The sequence below is a fragment of the Lepidochelys kempii genome, chromosome 9 (assembly GCF_965140285.1).
Source record: "Lepidochelys kempii isolate rLepKem1 chromosome 9, rLepKem1.hap1, whole genome shotgun sequence".
Lineage (NCBI taxonomy): Eukaryota > Metazoa > Chordata > Testudines > Cheloniidae > Lepidochelys > Lepidochelys kempii.
In genome coordinates, this window is record NC_136388.1 from 64,689,652 (window position 1) to 64,712,710 (window position 23,059).

The 23,059-nt window shown below is 51.5% G+C and overlaps 1 protein-coding gene across 2 annotated transcripts in view; it reads left to right on the top strand.

The window, feature by feature from the left end:
- The first annotated feature begins 261 nt into the window (after window positions 1-261).
- LOC140917603 (glycine receptor subunit alpha-4) overlaps window positions 262-23,059 on the top strand; it is a 39,368-nt gene continuing 16,570 nt past the window's right edge. The window contains exons 1-7 of one of the 2 annotated variants that reach the window (XM_073360783.2): window positions 262-459; window positions 8,932-9,065; window positions 9,744-9,811; window positions 15,273-15,496; window positions 17,948-18,030; window positions 19,357-19,497; window positions 20,009-20,223. In XM_073360783.2, coding sequence (XP_073216884.1) covers window positions 389-459; window positions 8,932-9,065; window positions 9,744-9,811; window positions 15,273-15,496; window positions 17,948-18,030; window positions 19,357-19,497; window positions 20,009-20,223 — 936 coding nt within the window. In that variant the 5' untranslated portion in view covers window positions 262-388. Of the gene's footprint in view, window positions 460-5,909; window positions 8,306-8,931; window positions 9,066-9,743; window positions 9,812-15,272; window positions 15,497-17,947; window positions 18,031-19,356; window positions 19,498-20,008; window positions 20,224-23,059 lie in introns of those variants that run through there. The other variant, XM_073360784.2, reaches the window with a different exon arrangement.

The window sequence follows — 23,059 nt, forward strand, 5'->3', positions numbered from 1 at the left end:
CAGAGCGCCTCCCCAGCACAGTTGAGCTGCTCTGCACCCTGCTCCCCGCGGCTGGGGGCTGCGCCTTTCTACCTCTGCTCCCACAATACGGGCAGGGGGGTCTCCTCTCAACCTGCCCACCGAGAGTCTCCAGGCTCCGGAGAGCGACCGCAGCCCACAGCGCAGCCTGCTAGGAGCCCTGGGCTGGCAGCTTTGGGTTCAGGGGAAGACTTCCAGGCGCTAGTAGCGAGGCAGGGGGTGGGGGAAACAGGAGAGGAGACTCCAGCGGAGGAGGGGGAGGACATGTCTGTGATGAGGCAGAGGGGGTGCGCTCTCCGTCTCGGGCTCCCTGCGTCCCCTAGCAGCTCCTCTTCGCACCCAGAGAAGGGGGGTTCAGCTTGGCCGAGGAATGAAAACTCTCGCCCTAGGCACCGTCTCCTTCTTCGTCTTCTGCCTTTTGCAAGAGCACATCCCGCCCAGGTGAGGAGCAGGGTCGGGGGCAGGGCAGGGGAACATGCAGGAGCCTCGGGGACCAGCAGGTTTGGTGGTCTGACTTGCGGGCGGGGGGTCCGTACCTGCAAATACCACCGGGGATAGGAATTACCCAGTGTAGCCCCGGGGAAGGAGAGGGGCGTGGGAATGCAGCGGGCTGTGGAACGTAGCCCTCTCCAGCGTGCTGGGGTCTGGGGGCCACGCCACTCGGTCTCCCCCTGGGGCTCCTAACGGTGCCGACCCACTAGCCTTTGGCCAGCAGGGACAAGGGGCGCATGGCGCTGCACAGTGGAGATGGAAGGTGCCGAGTCCCAGCCCGCTCGCAGACAAGGACTAAAGGAGGTTCTGTAGGCAGGCAGGCAGGCAGCGGTGGGGGGGGGGGGGGGGGGAGTGCAGCGCAGCATTGAGAAGCTCTGTCCACACGGTGCAGGGCAGGAGCCGGAGCCGCTCGGCTGCCGCGGGCTGCGGGACATACACCAGGCACCTCCTAGAAGCCCTGGGGAGGGCTGGGCGAGGCTGCCTGGGGCCCACAGGGAGGCGAGAGAGACTCATAACTGAGCATCCCCCTAAGGATTGCCCTGCCCCAGGCTTTGACTGCCCGGTGTTAGCGGGCAGCGCCTGGGGCCGTAACCGGGCGTCGGGCAGGCGTGTGCCCGCAGGGTGGTGGTTTCCCTGTCCTCTGAGCCTTCCCTGTAACAGGGAGACCTGCTAGCCTTTGGGCACAGGGAGTCTGAGCCCAGCCTGCCTTCCAGCCCTGGCCTCAGGTTTGCTCTCAGCATCCAGCTATTCTCCCACAAGTGCCATTAGCCGGAGACACAGGGGAACTGGGGCTGCAGCCAGCAATTCCAGACCCCACCAGCCTCCAGCTAACTCTCCCATGCCCTATGCCCCCAACCCAACCTGGGGCTGCGTGCCCCACTAAACCCTCTGGCAGCAACCCATGAGGGGAAGGATGCGAGGTAATGCTGAGAGGCTCAAGAAACCCTCCCAGGGAATAGGTACTGGAGCTAGGGGTGCTGGGGGTGCTGCACACCCCCTGGCTTGAAGTGGTTTCCATCATGTAGAGGTTTACAGTTTGGTTCAATGGCTCTCAGCACCCCCATGTTACAAATTGTCCAACACCCCTGCTCCCCGGGGCCCAGGCAGGGCTCTAAAGAGAACAGGCCACACTGCGGGGCAGGGGTAGAATGACCAGATAGCAAGTGTGAAAAATTGGGACGGGGGTGGGGGGTAACTGGCACCTATATAAGAAAAAGCCCCAAATATCAGGACCATCCCCATAAAATTGGGACATCTGGTCACCCTAGGCAGGGAGGGAGCGATTCATCGCTCTGAGTGCACAGGGAGAGACAGGAGAAGTAGGACAGGGTGGGCTGGGAAGCGACTGCCAAACAGGGGGGTTGTAACCAAAGGCCTCCCTCCCCCATGGCAGATCTGTTGGCACAAGGTAGCTGCAAAAACAACACAGGGGCCTACCCTGGAATTCCTCTTTCATGAAGGATGCTCCCAGGTGACTGGGACATAGCACCCCTTCCCAGTCCATGGTGTAGTGGGAGTGGCAAGGAAAGGAAGCATGGCTAGGTTGCCTATATGATTCAGATGTTATGGAGGGGGGGGGGGGGAAGGGGATGGACAGGACACAGCCTCTTGCATCATGGAGAGTTCAGTACAAGTTGCAGCAAACTTTGTGTCACCTTTTTCCTCTTCTCTCAACTGATGCACTGAGAGAAACTTGGAGACAGCTGGGAGCCTAGGCCTGAGGATCTGGTAATCACAAAGCCAGTGCCAGGGTTTATAACCGAGCATCAGGGGTATGTAATGGTCTGGGAGGTGAATGCTCAGCACTCAGGTTTATGACTGAGGGAGGGAGGCACTGCCTATTGCTCATTGACTGCAAACCGAACGTTTGTCTCCAGGACAGTATGCGGTGCTCAGCAGTGTTTGTAGAATGGGCATGTAGCTGGCTCCAGAGGCAATGGCCTGTTCCCTGCAGCTCCCTATTGCACATGCAACAGCACTAATGGAGTGATCCTTCCACTTGAGCTGTTGAGGGGGAAGAATCTTTCATCCTCCTCTAAAGTGAGGGCTCAGGTCACTGGTCTGTCTGGCAAAGGCCTGACTTAACTCTTTGCTGACCTGGTTTCTGGAAGACAGCGGGTTTCCTGTCACTGGGCTGTCCCACTCCCCACAGATTCTCTCCCAGCCTTTTGGTCTCACCCAAGCTGCTCATGCAACAGCAAACTAATATGAAAAGAGATATTGTCAGGTGCACATAGGAAACATAACTTGATAGGCAGGGTTTTTCCTGGGTGACTCTAGCCCAGGCTGTGTCTTTTGGGTGACTATAGCACAAGCAGGAGTTACTACTTGCCTTGGGCGGTGCTATGAGGCAACCGATTGACTTTTATTTTCCCAGAGACCCAGCATGCAGCGTTTTACTGCTCTTAGGAAACGGGATTTGCAGCTGCAAGTAGGGGCAGCAGCGTCACATGTGCCTAGATCTGACACGATAGCAAGCAAGGATGTAGCATCGCTAAGAGCTACTGCCAGAGCTCCCTTGGGCCCAGAGTTTTAAAGCCATTTCTTGTGTGTTACAGCACGCCCTGCGATGTGTTTAGTCAATGTCTTTTATTTTGTTCCTTCCAATGATCATTACAGACTGAGGGAGGGAGAGAAACTGACAAGCAAATGTAGATTCATAAATATATACCCTTTGAGATCAGTTTGAATAAGTCTCCATCATCCATAGAAACAGTTCAGGAAATAATTCATGTCCGATTCTCCTGGGGTAAATGTTCACCCCGTGCTGTTTCACTCCTGCAGGCCCATTTAATCAGTGAGCATCAGTTAATCAGGAAGGAAACTGCCGTACAACACTGAAGGGGAAATATCATTGAAGAGACTATGCACTGACAGAGATCAATCACCAGGACTGGGGTTTGGAACAGGCTAAGGGAGCTGAGTGCCCAGCACTGGCATTAACTCTTCTATAAATAACGTAGAGAAGCGCTTTCTGTGTAAAGAACGCGCTATAGAATCCCCACACCCACTCAGTTTGCCTTGATGTTTGCAGTGCCTCATGGGGGCAGACAGTAGGTTCATGATCCAAATTTGGCATCATTGGAGCAAGACGTTCCTGAGATACAGCCTCCTCCCAAAAAGAAAGGCATATCTTCATGCTGGTTGATTCTATCAACATTTTTTTTTGCACGCACCCGGGAGGGCGGGGCGCGTTTCAAGTCTTGTCTCTGATCATGCCCTCAGTGGATCCATATTTACCCCAGCTAGCGCATGGCATCCACTGACCCTGCAGGGAAGCAGTACTGAAAACATCATTCAGCAGAGTTAATCTCCAGATAGGATCAAGCCTAACGCTCAAAAGCCAAGTGGATACACAGCATATGTGCAGACAGACAGCCCACGGGCTTGCTAGACAGCCAGTTTTCACACTGTGGCCATGGAACCTGCGCTACCCCAGAGCACTATATGTCTGAATACACCCTGGGCAGAAATCTGAAGGCGAAATGTGGTAGGTTGCTACAATCTGCTTTGGAGCCATCATCTCAGGCTGTGTTCGTCTCCCTGCAGTGTTCTCATTCAGCTGAGCACAACTTATTGAGCTGATGGGGCCACTTCACGCTTCTCTGAACCTCCAGTGCTGCAGCTGGATGTGTAGAGCCACTTCCTTCCAAACTCCCTGTGTCCTTGCTAAGAAGTTCCCCTTTCAGGATTCCCCTGTGCTGGCGATCTGCATTAGCAAAACAGTTGCTGATGATTAATTTCATGCAACATTATAGCAGAGCAGCTGCTCTACTACAGTTACGGCTGAAAAGATTTTTCTGTTTAAAGATAGATTCTTCTAAATGCTCTAAAACTGTATGTATAGCTGGATTGGACTGACATTTGCTGTGCCTCCTGGGGGTGCAGGGTAAGGTTAGTGTTCTAAATCTGAGGTCATTTCCCAAGATACAGGGGGGGAACAAAACAAACATAAACAAAACCAAAAAGCCTCTCAAGGTTCACAGATTCTACCAACATTTTTTGCACATAACTGAGGCTCAAACCATGCCTCGTATTACCTCCCTACCCCCAAAACTCAGTTATAAACCCTGAAGTATGACCATAAGCCCCATTCCACTATAACAAAAGGTACAGGAGTGGGGAGAAGCATTCAGAAATCATGTAGCATCCTTTACCTAGCCACAATAACATCTCAACTGCAAACCTATGCTCACTGCAGCTGCATACACCATCACTAATTCCTACAAACAAAAATTCTCTTTCATTAAAACAAAAATCAAACCTAGGAAATTCAATGATGTCAGACTTCATAAGTGCAGAATTCAGGTTGTCCAGTGGTATCTGCTGCCCTTCCCAAATGTCCAGTTCAGCAAAACTCAAACAGCTGATAGCTAGGAAATGCAGAGTTAAGGTACACACCCACTCAATCTTTACTCGGCCCTCTTCACCTCACTACACCGCTAACTCATTCACATTCTGCCTTTGCACTGGAGCAAACAAGCTACAGTACCTACAGTGGATCTCCACTCAGACACTTCCCCTACTCCACAGAAAGAACCCCACATCTACTAACTTTTACAGCCCTCCGCCATCAGGCACACAATGCCATCTAACTGCACTTTCATTTACCCTTCATTAGACCTACAGACCACCCTCGTCTCCCACCCAACTCCTTGCCATGGGGATTGTTACTGACACAGCCTACGCAACACAGTGCTGACGTTAGCCATACTGGATTTCTCAAGTACACATGAGCCTCTTCCCTACGATCACACACCCAGGGGTCAGGGAGAGGGGTCACATCTGTGCTTAATTTGTAATGAATGAGGTGCCAGGTCTCAAGCAATTTTTTTATTTTCATAACTGATGCAGCAAGCCCAGAGGTGCCGGGGCTCAGCCCTGGCACAAATTAAGTACCGGATCACATCCCTCCCTCCCAAGGAACACAGTCCCCAGATTGCCTCACATCACAGTCACAGCTCTGTCAAGTCGCTCCCAGCAATCCCTCCACCATCCAATACAGCTACCCTGAGCAGACTGCATAAAGATAATTCCCAGTGACTATGGCCAGCTCCAGGGGGACAGAATTCAGGTACTGTGCGGGTGAACCCTAACTCTTCATTTCCTGGTTCTCAAGAGTTTGCGTTTTACAGAACTCAAAACAAAACCAAGACACCTCTGGGCAACCTGAACTCTGCATTAGTGACGTGTCTGGTCATTGACTAACTGTGTGTCAGGGATGGGAGGGCCCAGCGCTGGGGTTTATAACAGCGGCTATGTCCTCAGTTGGAGCAAAGCTAGGGGGTGTGAGTCCTCGCTCGAGGAGACAGGCTCACACACTAGCCCTCCTCGAGCTAGTGCACTAAAAATAGTAGCGTAGCCACCGTGGCAAGGGCAGCAGTGAGGGCAGCACAGGCTAGCCGGGCCAAGTGTGTACCCACAGGGTCCAGGCCAGTGTGGCGCAGGGCAGCTAGCCCCTCCCACCACTCACTGCTGCCGGTACTGCCATGACTACATTACAATTTTAGCACACTAGTGCGGTGAGCGTTAGCATGAGCTGGGGAATCACACCCCTAGCTCCTAGTGCAGACATAGTCGGAGTGTCTAGGAGCAGAGTGCCTGGCGCTGGGGGTTCAGGACACCAGTGGAAATTCAGAGCCTAAGTAGCCTTGAGGATCTGGCCCCCCAGCTGCACCAGGAAGGAGATGAGGAGGGAATGATACTTTACTGGCCCGTCACAAAAGAGGACATTCCCCAGGCAGGTGGATGTGCAGCAGGGTCTTGCAGGCTGCTGAAGGGGCAGGTAGATTGGATGGAGAATCCCAGCTACAGTTTAACCCCAGACATCGGCCTCCCTTGAGCGGGGAGGTGCTGCTATTTCCAAAGGGACAATCATTGGGAAAGGGAAGAAAGCAGGAAGGCAGCAAACTCCCCCCTGCCACCCCAGTGTATTTGTATGTGGGCGCGGCCTCTTCATCCTTCCATTCACACCCACCCGGTCACCCACAGCCCACCACTGGAGCCGCTCCGCCAGCAGCCAGGCAGACTGAGCTGGTCTGTAACCCTCCCTCCTTTGCAGGGCGAACCCACTGACAGCAGCAGCAGGAGAGCCGTCTCTCTAATCAGTGACTTTACCTCCTGACAGCTGATTGACTGAGAACTAGACAGGAGGCGACACCTCTATCCATCACCCTCCTACTTCCTGGCTTTCCTCAGCCCCTAGTCACTTTAAGCCCTTGCTGCAAGTGGGCTGGACACAGAGCGCCCCCACCTTTGCTGCACCACCCCTCCTGAATGATCTGTGCATTGGGGGAACTCACCTCTCCCTGCTCTGGTCCAGGCCCAGCCAGAAGCAGCAAAGAGTCCCCCACCAGACCACTTATCAACAGGGTTAGGAGGCATTTCACAGTTCTGGGGGAGTGAAAGGACCCACTGCACATGACCCCAGCAGAGCCAGGGTCACAGAGCTGGGGTCCTGTTGGTGTCAAACTACATGGCCATTGGGGGAGGTGCTCAAATACTACAGAAGGTATCAATGCCTACATAGACAGCGAGGCAGACAAGCTTTACTAGCACTTACTGCTTTATTGTCAACCAGTCCATCCTTGTGCCCTGGGAGGCAGGTAAAGATGGCAGATACTGGATACGTACTAATGGGAAAGCTGAGATATAGGGTGACATTCTGGCTCTGGTTGAAGTTATTGGGAGTTTTGCCATTGACTTCACTGGAGGCTGGATTTCACCCATAGAGAAAGATTGAATCAGACATACAGGGCTGGAAGAGACCAGGAGACATCATCAACTCCAGCCCCCTGCACTGAGGCAGGACCAAGTAAACCTAGACCAGCCCTGACAGGAGTTTGTTTAATTTGTTCTTAAAATACTTCCAATGCTGGGGATTATACACCTTGGACAGCTATCTCACTGCTTAACTATCCTTAGAGTCAGAAAGGCTTTCCTAGAATCTAACCTAAGCCTCCCATGCTGCAGATTAAGCCAGTTACTTCAGGTCCTACTTTCAGTGGACATGAACAATTGATCAACACCCTCTTCAGAACAGCCCTTAACACATTTGAAGGCTGTTATCAGGTTCCCTCCCCCGTCAGTCTTTTCTCAAGACAAAACGTGCCCAGTTTTTGTAACATATAGTCATAGGTAGGTTTTCTAACCTTTTATCATTTTTATTGCTCTCCTCTGGACTCTAATTTGTCCACATCTTTCCTAAAGCACGGTCCCCAGAACTGGACACAGCACTCCGGCTGAGGCCTCATCAGTGCCCGGGTCTCAGATACGATACTCCTGTTAATATACCCCAAAAGGACATTTGCCTTTTTCCTAGCAGCATCACACTATTGGCTCTCATTCAATTTGTGATCCACCATAATCCCCAGATCCTCTTTTAGCAGTACACCAACTAGCCAGTTATTCCCCAGGTTGTAGTTGTGCATTTGATTTTTCCTTCCTAAGTGCAGTACTCTGCACTCGTCTGTATCAATTTTCATTATGTTAAGTCCAGACTCTAAACGATTTGCCTGAGATCAGAGAGTATATGTCAGACCAAGGAGTAGAACTCCAGAGGCCTGGCTCCCAGTCTGGTGTTCAGGCCAGCATTATTACAGCAGTTGCGTGAGGCACTGTACAAACACATAACAAAGAGATAGGCCCTGCCCTAAAGATCTCAGGCCAAGAGCCAACTCCAGCTACTTACATGAGAGGCACAGAGCCAGCGTGCACAGAATGGGGTATCCACCCTGACACAAGATGACCACAAGCCCACAACCATGGACCAGCAGGACCCTGGGCCCACGCATAGGTAAGCAAGCTGATGCTGCCAGTGGAAGGCATCTGTGGTGTGTTAAGACAGGCAGGACAGAGGCCCACCGCTTATTCTGTCCTTCCTGCAAAGCTTGTGCTTCACCTGGCACCAAGGGCTATATGCTGCAGCTGCTCTCCCCCAGGTCAGACACGCCTCACAGAGAGGCCCAGACACTGTTATAGGTAAGAGGAGAAAGAACAGCTCCAGCAAAGAGCGAACGCCTCCCTGCTGCTGGCAGTGCAATTCCCCAGCTGCATGTGACTGTTTAGCACTGGTTATGTACAGTATTTTGAACACACCGCAAGGGGGAACAGCTACTTGTCCAATTCCTCAATATTTACAATACTCCCGCCCAATCCTGACATTGACAATAACCATGGTAGCAGGTTGTGAGCTTCCTCAAAGCAGTGCCTTGGCAATACCAGCCAGGATGACAGCAAGCTTCTTCAGCCCGGAGCCCTGTCTGCGCCAGGCAGGTCTCTGGCTCTACGAGCTCCACCACAGCACGGCCTTGAAGACTCCTGCTCCCCAGCCCTCCACACAGCACTGAGGCAGATGATGAGGCATTCCTGGCCCAAGAGGGAGGATCCCAGCCTGCTAACCTCCATCCTTTCCCCCTTCAGGCTGGTTTCAGGGAAAGAGGAGATTCAATCCACTTCCAGAGGCTCTACCCAGCCTATGTCACCCTCTGATTTCCTGGACAAGCTCATGGGAAAAACGTCAGGATACGACGCCCGGATTCGACCTAACTTCAAAGGTAAAAATGGGGCACGAATAAGGCTTAAAAACCCAACAGCAACTGAAACCCAGAGTCTCTCAGACAGCACGGACTAAAACCAGGGACAGTGTGAGCATGGGATTCGGTGCAGGACCCCTGGCAATGCCCCTCCACCCTGACCTGCCACCCCCGTGATTTTCCAGCCTTGGGAACCTGCCACAACTCAGCCAACACCCCTCTGTGCTGTCCTGCCTCCCCCTGCTATTCCAGCCTGGCGAACCCGCCACAGCTCTGCCATTGCCCAAGGGATGGGCTGACCGCCGCTTCCTGCAGCCCCCATTGGCCTGGAGCAGCGAACCGCGGCCAGTGGGAGCTGCGATCGGCCGAACCTGCGGACGTGGCAGGTACACAAACCGGCCCAGCCTGCCAGGGGGCTTACCCAGACGTGCTGCGTGCCAAAGTTTGCCAATCCCTGGTGTAAATGAACCCATGGGGGGGTCTGGAATCCCCCATCCCTTTAGATTGCATGTATGCATGCACGTGTACGGGGGTTATCTGTGTGTGCATGACTGTATATCTAGGCAAATGCCTGTGCATTTACTGGGGGCAAGTGACTGTTGGGGTGAAGATGGGGAGCAACTGGCTGGTTTACATCTTCTCTTCCCCTCTGACCACCTGCTCTAAGGAGGGCTCACATCTTGTCTGGTTGTTCCTCAGGCGTGCCTGTCAACGTGACATGCAACATCTTCATCAACAGCTTCGGCTCCGTCACAGAAACCACCATGGTAAGACTTCACCATCTGTCCCACCCTCCTTCCCAGCCCCTTCCACTCCCCTAGAAGCCTCCGGAGGGAACAACTGGGGAATTTGGCCCTCTTTGCTATGCATGCACCAGGCCCTTGGAATGGGCCAACTCCAGGAGATCTGGGGTCAGATCCAGCCCACCTGAAGGTTTGTTCAGACCCACCTATAGCGTTAATCCTGTAGCTAACATAGAGATATGTTGCCCATGGTACTGGGAGACTTATGGGGAAGTGGTGGGAATCTTGTGGGACAAGGGGCTAACCAGTGGGGGGCCTTGCGGAAAGGGTGTGAGAATGGAATAGGAATCACTTTGTGGTGGGGAGAGGTGGATGGCAGGAACCTCGTAAGAAGCTGGAGCCTTCTAGGGTCCAGAGACGGATGCAGGAAAGAGATTAGTATTCGCTCCCTTCCCCAGGCAAGTCTTGTTGTTCCCCAGGGATGTGCAAGGCTGCTCTGAGCTGGCTCCTGTAGGAGTGTTTCATCCCCAATGGGGTGAGGGGGGGTAGCCCTGCCTGACACAGTACATTCAGTCCCTCTCTGAGGAGCAGCGATGTCCAGCCACGTACCCATGCTGCCTTCCCCACCTGAGATGGGCTTCCTTAAGACATGCCAAGCAGCAGGGGCCAGAAGCCCTGTCCTTTGGCCAGACCCACTGTCAGTCTTGTAGATGAGACTGAACTGAAAGGCCATGGTTGCTCCTGGCCACTGAGGACCCTAGGGTACCTTCTGCCAGCAGAGGGGATGAACCATATGCAGCGGGGCCAACTCCCAAGGTCCTACAACCATGAGTCAGACTCCCCCAAAATCATGAGACTAAAAACCCCTCATGATGTTTGGGTGAGAGCTGATATTGTGGTTTTTAGTCTGTTCTTTGTTGAACTCCCTCTCTCCACCTCAGTGTGCACAACCGTTAACGCTGCCAACTCCCCCTCTCCACCGCCCCAGTTCCAGAGTTAAGCGAGTAGCAACCCACATGGAACTCAGAGCAGTGTGAGATGCAGCAGGCTGCACTGGGATGGCAGAGAAAGCGGTGCTCCTGATCAGAACAAACAGATCTTTGCTTTAGGAGAGCTGAATGGGCACGAACAAACTCTGGCATGCAACCCTGAGAGAAGAGGGCTGCAGGGCCTGAACTGACGTCAGAGCGGCTGAAATTTTATTACATATATTATCATAGGAGGCCCAGGCTAAGCCTCAGGCAGGAGGGAGTGGATCATCCCACCCTGCAATCTAAGTACAGTGCCCTCACAGAAACGGGGAGGACGGTTTCAGAGGTACGATTAGTACAGGAACTATGACTTCTTTGCTGGCGGGGGGGGGGGGGAAGAGGAGGAGGGAGTCCTAGGACAGTTGTGAATTTACAGTAAGTGCCAACAGCTGTGAAAGCGAGTACTGTCAGAGGAAAAAAGCATTTCAGAGAAATGGATCTTTAAAACCCTAGACAGTTTATACACAGGCCTGGCTTACCCATCTTCCATAGGAAGACCCTGGCAGGTTTGAAACAGTCCCAAATCCTCTCACAAGGCCTGTCTCTGGTCACGAACTCCTGCCAATTCTTGGCCTGAACATGAGACACCAACCTAATCAGGGCTGTCCCTTTCTGGTTCCAAGTACTTTGTTTGCCAGGAACTTTGAGCCAGGTCACTCGGTCTGCTCTTCCCAGCTACAAGAGGATTTGTTACCAGGGCCGGCCTACAACATTTTGGCACCTGAGCCGGGGAGCTCAAATACAACCCCCATACCCCCTCACTCGGGCCCAAACTTTGAAAGGTCTCAATTCTGCCTTCTTCCTGTTCTACTCCTCTCAGGGTACTGCTCTGCTACCTACCCCAATAAAGGAGAACTTAAAATGCCTTGTTCAAAAATTAAGTAACACTGAACTTTTAAACACCTGAACAGCAAATGTAACTTTTCTTGGCTGCATAGTAAACACTGGCATTTTTATGTTTGAATAATCAAAGTGGTGCTTTCCGTGCCTTCTTGGTTGCAAGGATTTGAACTGCTTCCTGCTGAAGGTCTACAGTCTGGGCCAGCTCAGGCTCGATTGAGATGGCTGCAAGGCCGACCAGCCTCTCCTGTGTCATTGTGGAGCGTAGATGTCTTTTTATTAACTTCAGCTTGGAGAAGCTGCGTTCTCCAGTGGCAACTGTTACAGGAAGTGTTAGAGAAGTATGTGCAGAGCAACAAAAGCATTTGGAAAGAGGGTGGTCATCTTATTTGTGTACATATATTCCAGAACAGCCTTTGGAGTTGATCCTGCTGAAATGTATCTTGAAAGGGCTTTCAGTTCATCACCTAAATCACTCGCATCAATATCGCGCATGTCATCATGTGTTAACACTGTCTCTAGTGCCCTGCATTGCTGGTGTAGGTCTTCTTCAGGTATAGTGAGGAGTTTTGAAATATCCTACAACATCCCAAATATACTGCTGTGTTCCTTGAGCAGCAGGAAACATTCAACTGACTGTATTGCACAATCTAGCACCTGGTTAAAGAATTCAACTTTGAATTGTTGTTTGGGATCTCTTATGGGATTATCCCATGCCTTGTAATCAAAATGTCTTCTTCTTCAGTGACTCTTGTATTCCTGAATGGGTGGGAAAATAGCTTCAGTGTGAAGTTCCTCTGCCAACTTCTGTGCATTCTTCAGAACGTTTTGAAATCCCTCATCTGACCGGTAAGACTGTAGGTATGACTTTGCTTTGTCCAGTTGTTCCCTTGCTCCAGATATATCAAGGTCAACATCTTGGAGTCTCTTGCTTACAACATTTATTTCAAACAGTATGTCATGCCACTACACTAAGCCACACAGAAATCTGAAGTTAGGTATGTTTCTGGTGATTCCATTTCTCTCTGCCACTGTTCTCCCACAAACAGTTCCTGTCATAGCATTATCCTCCATAATGGCAACTATGGCATCATCTATCTTCCCAATTTGGTGTTTGATAGGCTTTATTGCCTCCACTCGACTTTCCCATTGTGTGGCACTCAGTGGTTTCAGTGTCAGAGAGGATGTGCCCAGATGTTGCTTCAAAATTTGCCATCGATGAGTTGATGCAGAGAATACACAGATGCTTTGAATTACATTAAAAAATTCAGCAGCCTCACTAGAAGCTGATGCTGCATCACTGACCACCAAGTTCAATGAATGAGAAGTACATGGGAGAAAAAAAGCTCGAGGATTTAACTCTCGGATCCGTGTCTGCACTCCTCTGTTCTTTCCTTTCATGTTGGCACCATTATCGTAGCCCTGACCTCTCATATCAGCTTTCGCAATTCCCGTATCTTCCAGCTTTTTAAGAAGCACATTTGTAATACCAGCTCCTGTATCATCATCAATGTCAATAAATTCTAGAAAATGCTCTGACAGTCACCGTTGCAGGGATGTTTTCACTAGATTCTGTTGATGTTACAAAACGGACCATTAAATTCATTTGTTCTGTATAGCTGATGTCAGGTGTGCAGTCCAGAATAATGGAGTAATATCTTGCTGACTTCAGATCTGCCACAATTTTCTGTTTGAATTTTGTTGCCAGTAACTGTATGATCTCATTTTGAATGGTTTTTCCAAGGTAGTGGTGTGTGTGTACATTTCTTGGATGGTGACTCTTCTTAGATGCTCCTGGAGTACAGCATCAATCTCAGCCATCAGCTCCACACTTTTAAGGAAGTTTTCATTGTTTGGCACATACAGCTGATCTGAAATGCCATGCAGTGCTATGTTTTGGGTAGCAACCATTCTCACAATGGCAATGAGCCTTTTCAGAACATTTTGCCAGTAAAGAGACTCCGATGCAATCTTCTCTTGATGCTGATCATCTATGGTGGCTTTTAACCTTAGTCTCACCTTGAGTGCTTTCCACCTATGGAATGCTCTCTGGAGATTTGCTGCCTTCTCATGGCATGCCAGATTATTCCAGTCCTTTGTTCCTGTAGAACCCCCTGTGGCTGGAACATTAGACTGGAAGAGTTTGCAACAAAAACAGTACGCAGCACTCTGGGTTTGAGTACCTAAGCCATGGCCTTTCCACTTTGTCACTATTGGGGATTTCACGCCAGTAATGTGTTGGATGGAAACTTCTATTTTCATTGTCTTTGGGGAACATGAAGTTTTTCACTTGCTGTGGCCCATGCAGTACAAGGAAGTCCCTCAGGCTACTGCTCAAGTGGGTCCACAGTCCTGGATCATCTAGACTTATGGAACTAAACTCAGCAGCAGCTGTTTCTTGCACTTCCACCACACTCTCCTCTGATCTACACTTTTCTTCAGGAATGTGCATGGATGCATCCATTTGAGATGGAGATATAGATGCTGCAGTAGCTGCCAGGTCCCCTGCACTCTGACTAACTGGAAGATCAGGCATCTCCTCACTATTCACATCCGCACTGGGGCTGGAAGGCTCATCATGAACATTTGTGTCTATGTATCTCAGGAGAGCGCCTTCCTGCTTAGATAGAAAAGCTTCCTTTCTTTTTCTGAATGCTGCCCCAGAGGGGCGTTTTCTGCTTTCATTCATGACTGCTGTTCTGTGCCAGCTATAGTGGCTCTCAACACTCAGTAGAAGGGGACAAATAAGCAGGCTGGTAGCAGAGCCTGAGTGAGGGAAGATATCAGCGTCTTAAGGGCCTAACTGGCTCCTGCTACTTCAGTTGACTGCCTGTTCTCCTCAAGTGGGTTCAGGGAAGCAGCAGGAAACAGGAAGTTCCCTGAGAAGCTGGTGTTAATCAGTCCAGGCTCCTTGGGGTGCTAGAGAGGTACATAAGAGGCTCCTCTGCCTCTCTCTCCCTGCAGCTCCTTCTGCTTTCTGTTATTCCCTCTCACCTTTTCTCCTGACTGCCTGTTATGTCTCATGCCCTCTTTCCTCCAGCACAGCACTCCACCATCTCTGTGCATGTAGATCGGAGAGAATACATATGCACCAGCAGCAAACACAATTTTCTACACTCTGAGTCCTAGTGGCACCCCCACCCCCCAGTCTGGCACCTGAGGCAGCCGCCTCAGTTCGCCTCATGATAAGGCCAGCCCTGGTTGTTACCTGCATTATCTTCAGTAACTGGGGATTTGCATTAGTCCCTCTGATTGACATTAGCTCCTGTAAGACACATCCATGAAGCTAGGAACACAGCCACTAGAAGCGTTCTAGATATCTCAATAGGGTTGTTAAAAATCTGACTGTTCCAGGATACCATAGCACCTGTCACTGGCTGCTCCCTCTCACCCAACCCTTCCCAAGAACTCCTCTTCGCCCGAGCAGAGGAAGGAGAGCTTTGCCTGCTTCCTGCAGCAGCTCCGATTGACTGCTCTTCCCCAGGAGCCTGACCCTCTTTCTCCAGCCCCACTCATCACACTAGAGCCAAGTCCCTTGAGGCATGGTGGGTGTTTGATAACAGGGAATATCCTTCCTCCCCAGCTGATTGGGATGGGTGCTCCTCTCCCCTTAGGATTACCGGGTGAACGTCTTCCTGCGCCAGCAGTGGAACGACCCCCGCCTGGCATACAGGGAGTACCCAGACGACTCGCTGGACCTGGACCCCTCCATGCTGGACTCCATCTGGAAGCCAGATTTGTTCTTTGCCAATGAGAAGGGGGCCAACTTCCATGAGGTCACCACCGACAACAAGCTGCTGCGCATCTTCAAGAATGGCAACGTGCTCTACAGCATCAGGTATGCACGGGGCAGGGAGAAATGAGGTGAGCAGGGAAGGCAGGAGAGAAGAAGATTCTGGCTACCTAGGGGGGAAAACAAGGCAGGGTCATCCAGGGAAAAAGGGATGAAGAACAAGTCTTAGGATCGTAGACACATGGGGATAGAAGGGATCTCAAGAAGTCATCTAGGCCACCCCCTGTATTGAGGCAGGTCCAAATATACCTAGACCATACCAGACAGCTGTTCGTCCTCTAACCTGGTCTGCAAGGCTTCCAGTGATGGGGATTCCACAACCACTCTAGGTAACCTGTTCTAGTGCTTAGCTACCCTAGAGTTGAAAAGGTTTTCCCTAATAGACAACCTAAATCCCCCTGGCTGCAAGCCTTCAGTGGGTGTGAAGAACAATTGATCGCTGTCCTCTTCATAACAGCACTTAACATATCTGAAGACTTATCAGGCCTTCTTTCTGCGTCTAACTTAACAATGTTCAGTTCTTTCAACTTTTCCTCATAGGTCATATTTTCTAAACCTTTTATTATTTTTGTTGCTCTCCCTGGACTCTCTGCAATTTGTCCACCTCGTTCCTAAAGTGAGGTGCCCAAAACAGGACACAATACTCCAGCTGAGGCCCCACCAGGGCCGAGTAGAGCAGAATAATTACCTTCTATCTCTTAGATAGGACATTCTTGTGAATACACCCCAGAATGACAACATTTGCTTTTTTCCTGCCAGCATCAGATTGAATATGAGTTAACAATTTGTGATCCACTAGATATATCCTCCCAGTTTAACAGCAAGCCATTGATAACTATTGCAAGTATGTTTTTTCAGCCAGGTGTGCATCCACCTTATAGTAATTTCATCAGGACCACATTTCCCTCAACTCTTGATCCACTGACTGGTGTGGAAGGGAGCCTCACCGCAGGCACCCCCTGGCCTGGCTGGGCATGGTGTAGCATCCTTTTCCTCTCCAGCATCCCCTGCCACTGGTCACTCCGGTCCTGTGGTGGTGCCTCATCTTACAACTTGGCCTGCCGGGAGAGTCACATTTCAGTTCTACCCCTTCCAAGATGACAAAGTCTCACAGATAATCCAGTATCTTTGCATCAGGCCCTCAGCCCTGTGGTCCTTATATACTTCTCTCAGGACTTTAGATCATCCTTATCCTCTTACAGCCAGGGGCTTCAAGCCACCTTCCCAGTGGCTGGTAGGGGGAACTCAGGCCTGTCCTCTGCGCTGGGTTCCAGTCCAGGGACCCTTGGACAAGCAGCCTAGGTCTGCTTTGTCAGAAGCCTTAAAGCTGCCTCCCTGGACTTCTTCCATTAGCCTTTCTTCAGGCCTTTACCCCAGCCCTTTCCTTGGCACTTGATAACAAGCAGCACCTCCCAGGGCTTCTCCCCAGGGGTCCAGTGTTGGATCATATTAAGGAAGTTCTCTATTAAAATCACAAATGAGTTTGATTCCCCAGAGTTTAAATTCCAGGGTATTACTAATTAAGAGGTCTCTTGGTTTTTGGTGCTGTTTCTCTCCCTCTATGTGTGAAACTTGCAAGCTGCTAATTGTGTTAGTACATTCTAAGACAGAGTCTGTTCTCAAAGCAATTCACAGAGAGAGAGACTCAAAGCAATACTCTAACAACAGAAACAGCACCCAGAGACTCCCCACCCTTTTGTTGTATTAACCATTGTGATTAAAATAGAGATAGAGGATGTATGTGGATGGATGCTTGGTGTGGATAATAACTGAATGATCAGGGAGGTGCCAGCCTAAGAATCCAGTGTCCATCTGTTATAACTATAACTAACTGCTTACTATGATTCTTTCTGTATTCACAGTAAATGTGGTATTTTGCCTTTTTCCCTTTAATAAGATCCTGCTGGTTTTTATTTTATTGGTATAACACCAGTTCCTGTCTTTTTGTCAGGGTCAGCTGCAGGAACTTGCTCCAATTCTGCATCTTCCAGAGAATAACTGCAAAACTCTGCCTACAGCCCCTTCTGGGCCAGACTTCTCTTTATAGTCTCACCCAGCACTTCCCCAGCAAGGCCTCATCTTTAATTACACCAGGTGCATCCTCCAGATGCCACTCAGGCCTACATTAACCCTTTCATCACCCATGTGAGGTCACTACCCCATCACACATGGCATGTATACCCCACTGATTTGCTCATGTCCCTCCCAGTGGTGAATAGCCTATTATTATTACCAGCTCAGGGAGTTACTCCTTTAGCTGGAGTGATACAGGCCCATGCCTGTAGAGCTGAAGTTTCCTGACTCAAGCCCCCTGATGGGGGAGCCATTACACATAGAACTAATAAGAGGTTCCACACCTGCTGTTAACCATGGGCCAGCAGCACAGCTCTCTCACCCCTGAGTCCCAGGGCTGCTTTGGAAGACAAAGGGCGGGAAGGGCTTATCCAAATGCTGTAGGCTCAGACAAACCTGCTCCATTCTCTCTGCTCCTCCCAGGCTGACGCTGATCCTCTCTTGCCCCATGGATCTCAAGAACTTCCCCATGGACATCCAGACGTGCACCATGCAGCTGGAGAGCTGTGAGTACCCCCTGGGAATGACGGGCAGGGATAAGGATGTGAAGCGGGATTGAGGGCCGTGTCCTACCATCTCTCCAGGCTGCTCCTGTGGTGGCTGCCTGCAGCAGCATAGGGGAAGGACACTCAGCAGGCTGTGTCCAGCAGTTGTCTTTGTATGTGTCTCCCGTGCTGACCCCTTCCAGAGCCGGCTCCATGTAACCCCACTTCTCCTGCGTACTGGGCCTTGCCGCTGCTTCTGACTGAGGAAGCGGCCGGGTAACTGAGACAGGAGGTGGGGGTAGGTGCAATGGAGGGAGATGGGGAAAGGGGTGAATGGCGGTGAGGGGGAAGAAGGGGAGGAAAAGGTGGAAAGGAGGGCCAGCAATGAGAAGATGAGCCAAAGAAGGCTATGGGGACACAGCCAAGGGGGGCTGTGGCACAGGAGGGAAAGGGGCGCAATTAGTGGGCAGCTGAGAGACACCGTGTGGGGGAAATTCTGGGGTGAGTGGCCCTCACTTTGGGACTGGGAGACTGCAGGAGTGGGAGGGCAGGGGGGGAGATGATGGGCCTAATACTGTATATGAGCCCCTGGCGGGAGGATCACGGCTGCTAGAAAAGCTCATCCGTAATCTAGTTCCCAGGAGAGAGAGAGAGAGAGAGTGTTCCTAATGCTATGTTTGGGGGAATGATTACAAGTGTCAGAGTGTGTGTGTGGTGCGTGAGATAATGCTGTACCCATCTTGTGAGCGCTCTGACTGTGCGAATAGCCTGTATAGCCCAGGTGTGCTTGTCAGTAGGTTTGCATGAGTATGAATTTCTGTGAAGGCGTGCATCTCTATGGCATGCATTTGTGTCAGTGCATGCCAGTCTGTGGCGTCTGTTATGTGGCATGCCTATCTACGCATTTGTGGCTATTCCCTTCCAAACAGGAGCACTTCCAAGTCCTTACGCCTCTCTAGTCCCAAGGCGTGAATGCATGGACTCACAGCACGCATTGCAGGCAGCATTTCAACACGTCCAGCTATGCAGGGCAGGTCCCACCTCCAAAACAAGGAGCTCACAGAACAGGACAGAATTCCTCCTTGGGAAGTTCTCAGTTGCACCATAGCCCTTCACAGCTACTGCGGGCTAATGGGCTAACCTCAGTGGGAATGCCCTGTGCCAGCACACTTAATGTACAGACCCAGGGGCAGCAACACAGAGCAGCCTCAAGTCTGCTTCTCCATCATCCTGTTTCTAGAGTTGGCCTGAGGGTTCTCAGAATCGTCTCCCAATTTTCATTCTCTCTGCCCTCGTTCCCTTGCTCCATCCACCCTCACTCTCTCTCATGCTCTCTCTGTTTGCCAGTTGGCTACACCATGAATGACCTGATCTTTGAGTGGCTGGAAGAGCAAGAAGCTGTCCAAGTGGCAGAGGGCTTGACGCTCCCACAGTTTATTCTGAGGGATGAAAAGGATTTGGGCTATTGTACAAAGTATTACAACACAGGTAAGTGCGCGCACACACACACACACACACACACACACACACACACACACACACACACACACACACACACACACACACAGTAGAAGTCTGCTCCAACAGCCTCAGAGCACAGGTAAACCACACCGCTAGACTACCCCACGCATAACTCCACTCTGGGGTTTCTGCAAGCAATCAGAGCAGGGAGGGTGGTCCTGATCCCACCCCAGGAACAACCGTTTAGGACTGGAAGTGCGCCTGGAGATTGTCTCCAATTGAAACAGCAGGGGAAGCTGGGAGCGTATCTCCCTGAGTTATCACTTACCAGACCAGCAGGGCTAATGCCCCAACTCTTACAAAGAGTGTCACGGGGCCGCCAATGGCCACACCTGGCCAATGCCTTGGTTTTGGGTCTCCCCAGAATGCCAGCCATGAGCTAGGAGGTTCTGACCAGGTCACCACAACCTCTCTTAGGGCTGCCCAGACCTAGTGACCATCTGTGGCATTGACCTATCTCGTGTCTCTCTCCTTGCAGGAAAATTCACCTGCATCGAGGTGAAGTTCCACCTAGAGAGACAAATGGGCTATTACCTGATCCAGATGTACATTCCCAGCCTGTTAATTGTCATCCTCTCCTGGGTCTCCTTTTGGATCAATATGGATGCTGCACCCGCCCGTGTAGGGCTGGGGATCACCACAGTGCTGACCATGACCACCCAGAGCGCGGGCTCCCGGGCCTCTCTGCCAAAGGTCAGTGGAAGGGGGTTACGGATCATGTCGGCATTGCCTGTGCCATCATATCATCTATTCCGTGCTCCAACACCACTGCTCCTCCGACTCCTCCGGTTTCAGCCAGCTGTCATGGAGGGAGATCTGGAGCAAAGCAGGCCCAGGGCAAGCTGTGGGACCTTCTTTCCTTCTATCCCAATTTCCTGAGCACAAGCCATGTACCCCAGGGCTCTCCCCACTCACGTTACTGGACGGTAACTGTATGTCAGGTCCCAGACACACAGAGGGCTCAAATCTTGTGTGGGGCAGAACCCAGTGCAGAAACCAGTAACCAAGAGCCAGATCCTCAGCTGCAGTAGAGTGATGTAGCTCCACTGAAGTCAATGGAGCAACACTGATTTACACCAGCTGAGGAGCTTGCCCCTGTTCTCAGTGTGCTCCGGACCTGCTGAACCTACAGGAGCATGCACTGTGAAGAAAAGTCCCACCTTTCCACCACTGGGCCTCACCGGAGCTTTGCTTCCTCCCCTGTGCTGCAGCAAACTGTCCTTATGCCAGGATCACTCTCAGTCAGGTTGTTAACCTCTCAACAATGTGAATTTAGTAGCAATTGCAAGGATGGAAAAGCAGAACTACGCTGTAATTACAATCGCTGCATTCAAAAATGGAACTGAGAGGCTCAAGCCTGGAACAGCTGGGGGCTGCATGTCAGGAGAGGAGAGGGGCATTGGCAGAGTGGGTGTGGGGAGCCCAGGGCTTGAACAGCTGGGGGCTGCATGTCAGGAGAGGAGAGGGGCATTGGCAGAGTGGCTGTGGGGAGCCCAGGGCTGGAACAGCTGGCGGCTGCATGTCAGGAGAGGAGAGGGGCATTGGCAGAGTGGCTGTGGGGAGCCCAGGGCTGGAACAGCTGGCGGCTGCATGTCAGGAGAGGAGAGGGGCATTGGCAGAGTGGGTGTGGGGAGCCCAGAGCTGGAATAGCAGGGGGCTCTGCAGCTGAGGTTGAGGTACTCTGGTGGAGCTGAGCACAGGAGCAGTTTGCTCCTCCCCAGCATGCACTGTGCCTCGCGCCAGCCTGTTCTCTGAGTCCCCAGGTGACAAGCACTTCGCACTGTCTGGTGCAGTTGAAGGAGGTGTTTCAAATTTTAGCTTCCTGCTGCCAGAAAAGATCCCTTTCGGCCAGGCCAGCTCCTGCCAACACGTTCAGCCCATCTGCTCACCGCAACTATTTATAGTTTCCTTATTCAGAAGCAAAATGTTTCTTGCTGCTTCCTGCACATCCTGAGGATGATGCTAGGGTCTTTTCAGCTACCAAATGATGCTGTTAGCCAGTAAGCACATGTTCCAAGAGTCCCGCCCTAGATGTTGGAGATGTCCCTGTGACTGCAGGAGCCAGAGGAAGCCCAGCTGCAGCACCTGGGATCCCTGAAGGGGAGTGAGGGATGGAGACAGTTTTGGATGCTGACAGGGTAAACCTGGCCCTGAAGAGCTAAACTGAGAGGGAACATTCCCAGGCCTTTCTGTTCTGACTCCAGCAGAAACCACCATCTTTTAAAGCAAACAAACATCCTCTGGTGGCATTTGCAACCCTGCCATTGACTCACTGAAAGTAAAACCAGTTCTAAACCACTGACTCTGATGTCCTTGAGCGCCAGCGTCCAAGCAGAGAGAAATACAGAAAGGACAGCCACCATAAGCAGGGTCAGCTCCAGAGGAATTTTACAAGCCCTCCCTCTTGTGCTATTAAGGGGTCAGGGAAGGAAAAGTCTTTGCTTAACTGTGAGCCAAAGATCACAGCATGCTGGATGCACATTGGGTGGTAAGCTTAGTTGTAAACCTGGCTCCATGTTCTTCCAGAGCGGAGAGCGTCCAGATTTTGTGGGGAATTTAAATGAGGTTTTCTAATTTTTAGCAGGGGAAAGGAGATTGTACTAAGGGTTCTTCTTTCCGCTCAAACAGGGCAAGAGCTAGTTATGAGTTATTCAGTATTCGCATGACAGTAGAAGCCCCGACTGAGAGCAGGGCCCCCTAACGGCAGGTGCCGTACAGACACATAGTAAGAGCCAGTCCCTGCCCCAGAGAGCGAATGAGTGGTGCAGTGCACCAGAACACCAGCTTCTCAGCTCCACAGGCTGGAGGGTTTTGTTTAGATCACCAGTAAAGTGAGTTGGGATGTCTTGTCCTGCTGACCATTCACACATCATAAAACTGCATGATTGGCAAGGGAGATTCAAGGCTGGAATAGCAGGGGGCCACAGGTCAGGAGTGAGGGGCATCGGTAGAGCTGTGTGAGGAGTTGGGCAGGACTGGAAGAGAAACAGATTTCCAGCCCAGGACAGAGGTGCCTTGGCAAAGCTAGCTCAGCTCCTGCCAGCCCCGTGTATGGGCAACGATGCAACAAGCTCCTGAGTTTAACCAGCTCTCGAATCCACTCTTCGTTCTTAAGAAAAGACTGACTCAGGCCACCAAGCCCCCCTCACGCTCCCAGGCATGAGCAGTGTCTGGGACTGGCATCGTCTACTGTGGCGTTGGTTAAGGGGCTCCCATTCAGTCAGCCCTCAGGAAGGGACAAGAAGCCAGCCTGGGAAGGGCCTGCCCTTGGGTCAGTCAGGGCCAAGGGGGAGCAAGACCCTCCTTGTCTCTTGCAGCACTCGGAAGGACACCATGCCGGGGAGGGCTGCTGGCCAAGCCAGCAGAGCCCCACGGCTGTTCTGCCAGGGGCCCAGTGAAGCAGCGACAGCGACGACAGGAGGCGAAAGCTGCTTTGGGTTAATAAAAGCAGGAGCCAGGAGGAGGCACATGGGTGGAAAATGCGTCAAGTGCTGCATAATTGATTTTCTTCTTTCCCTCTTTTCATGGC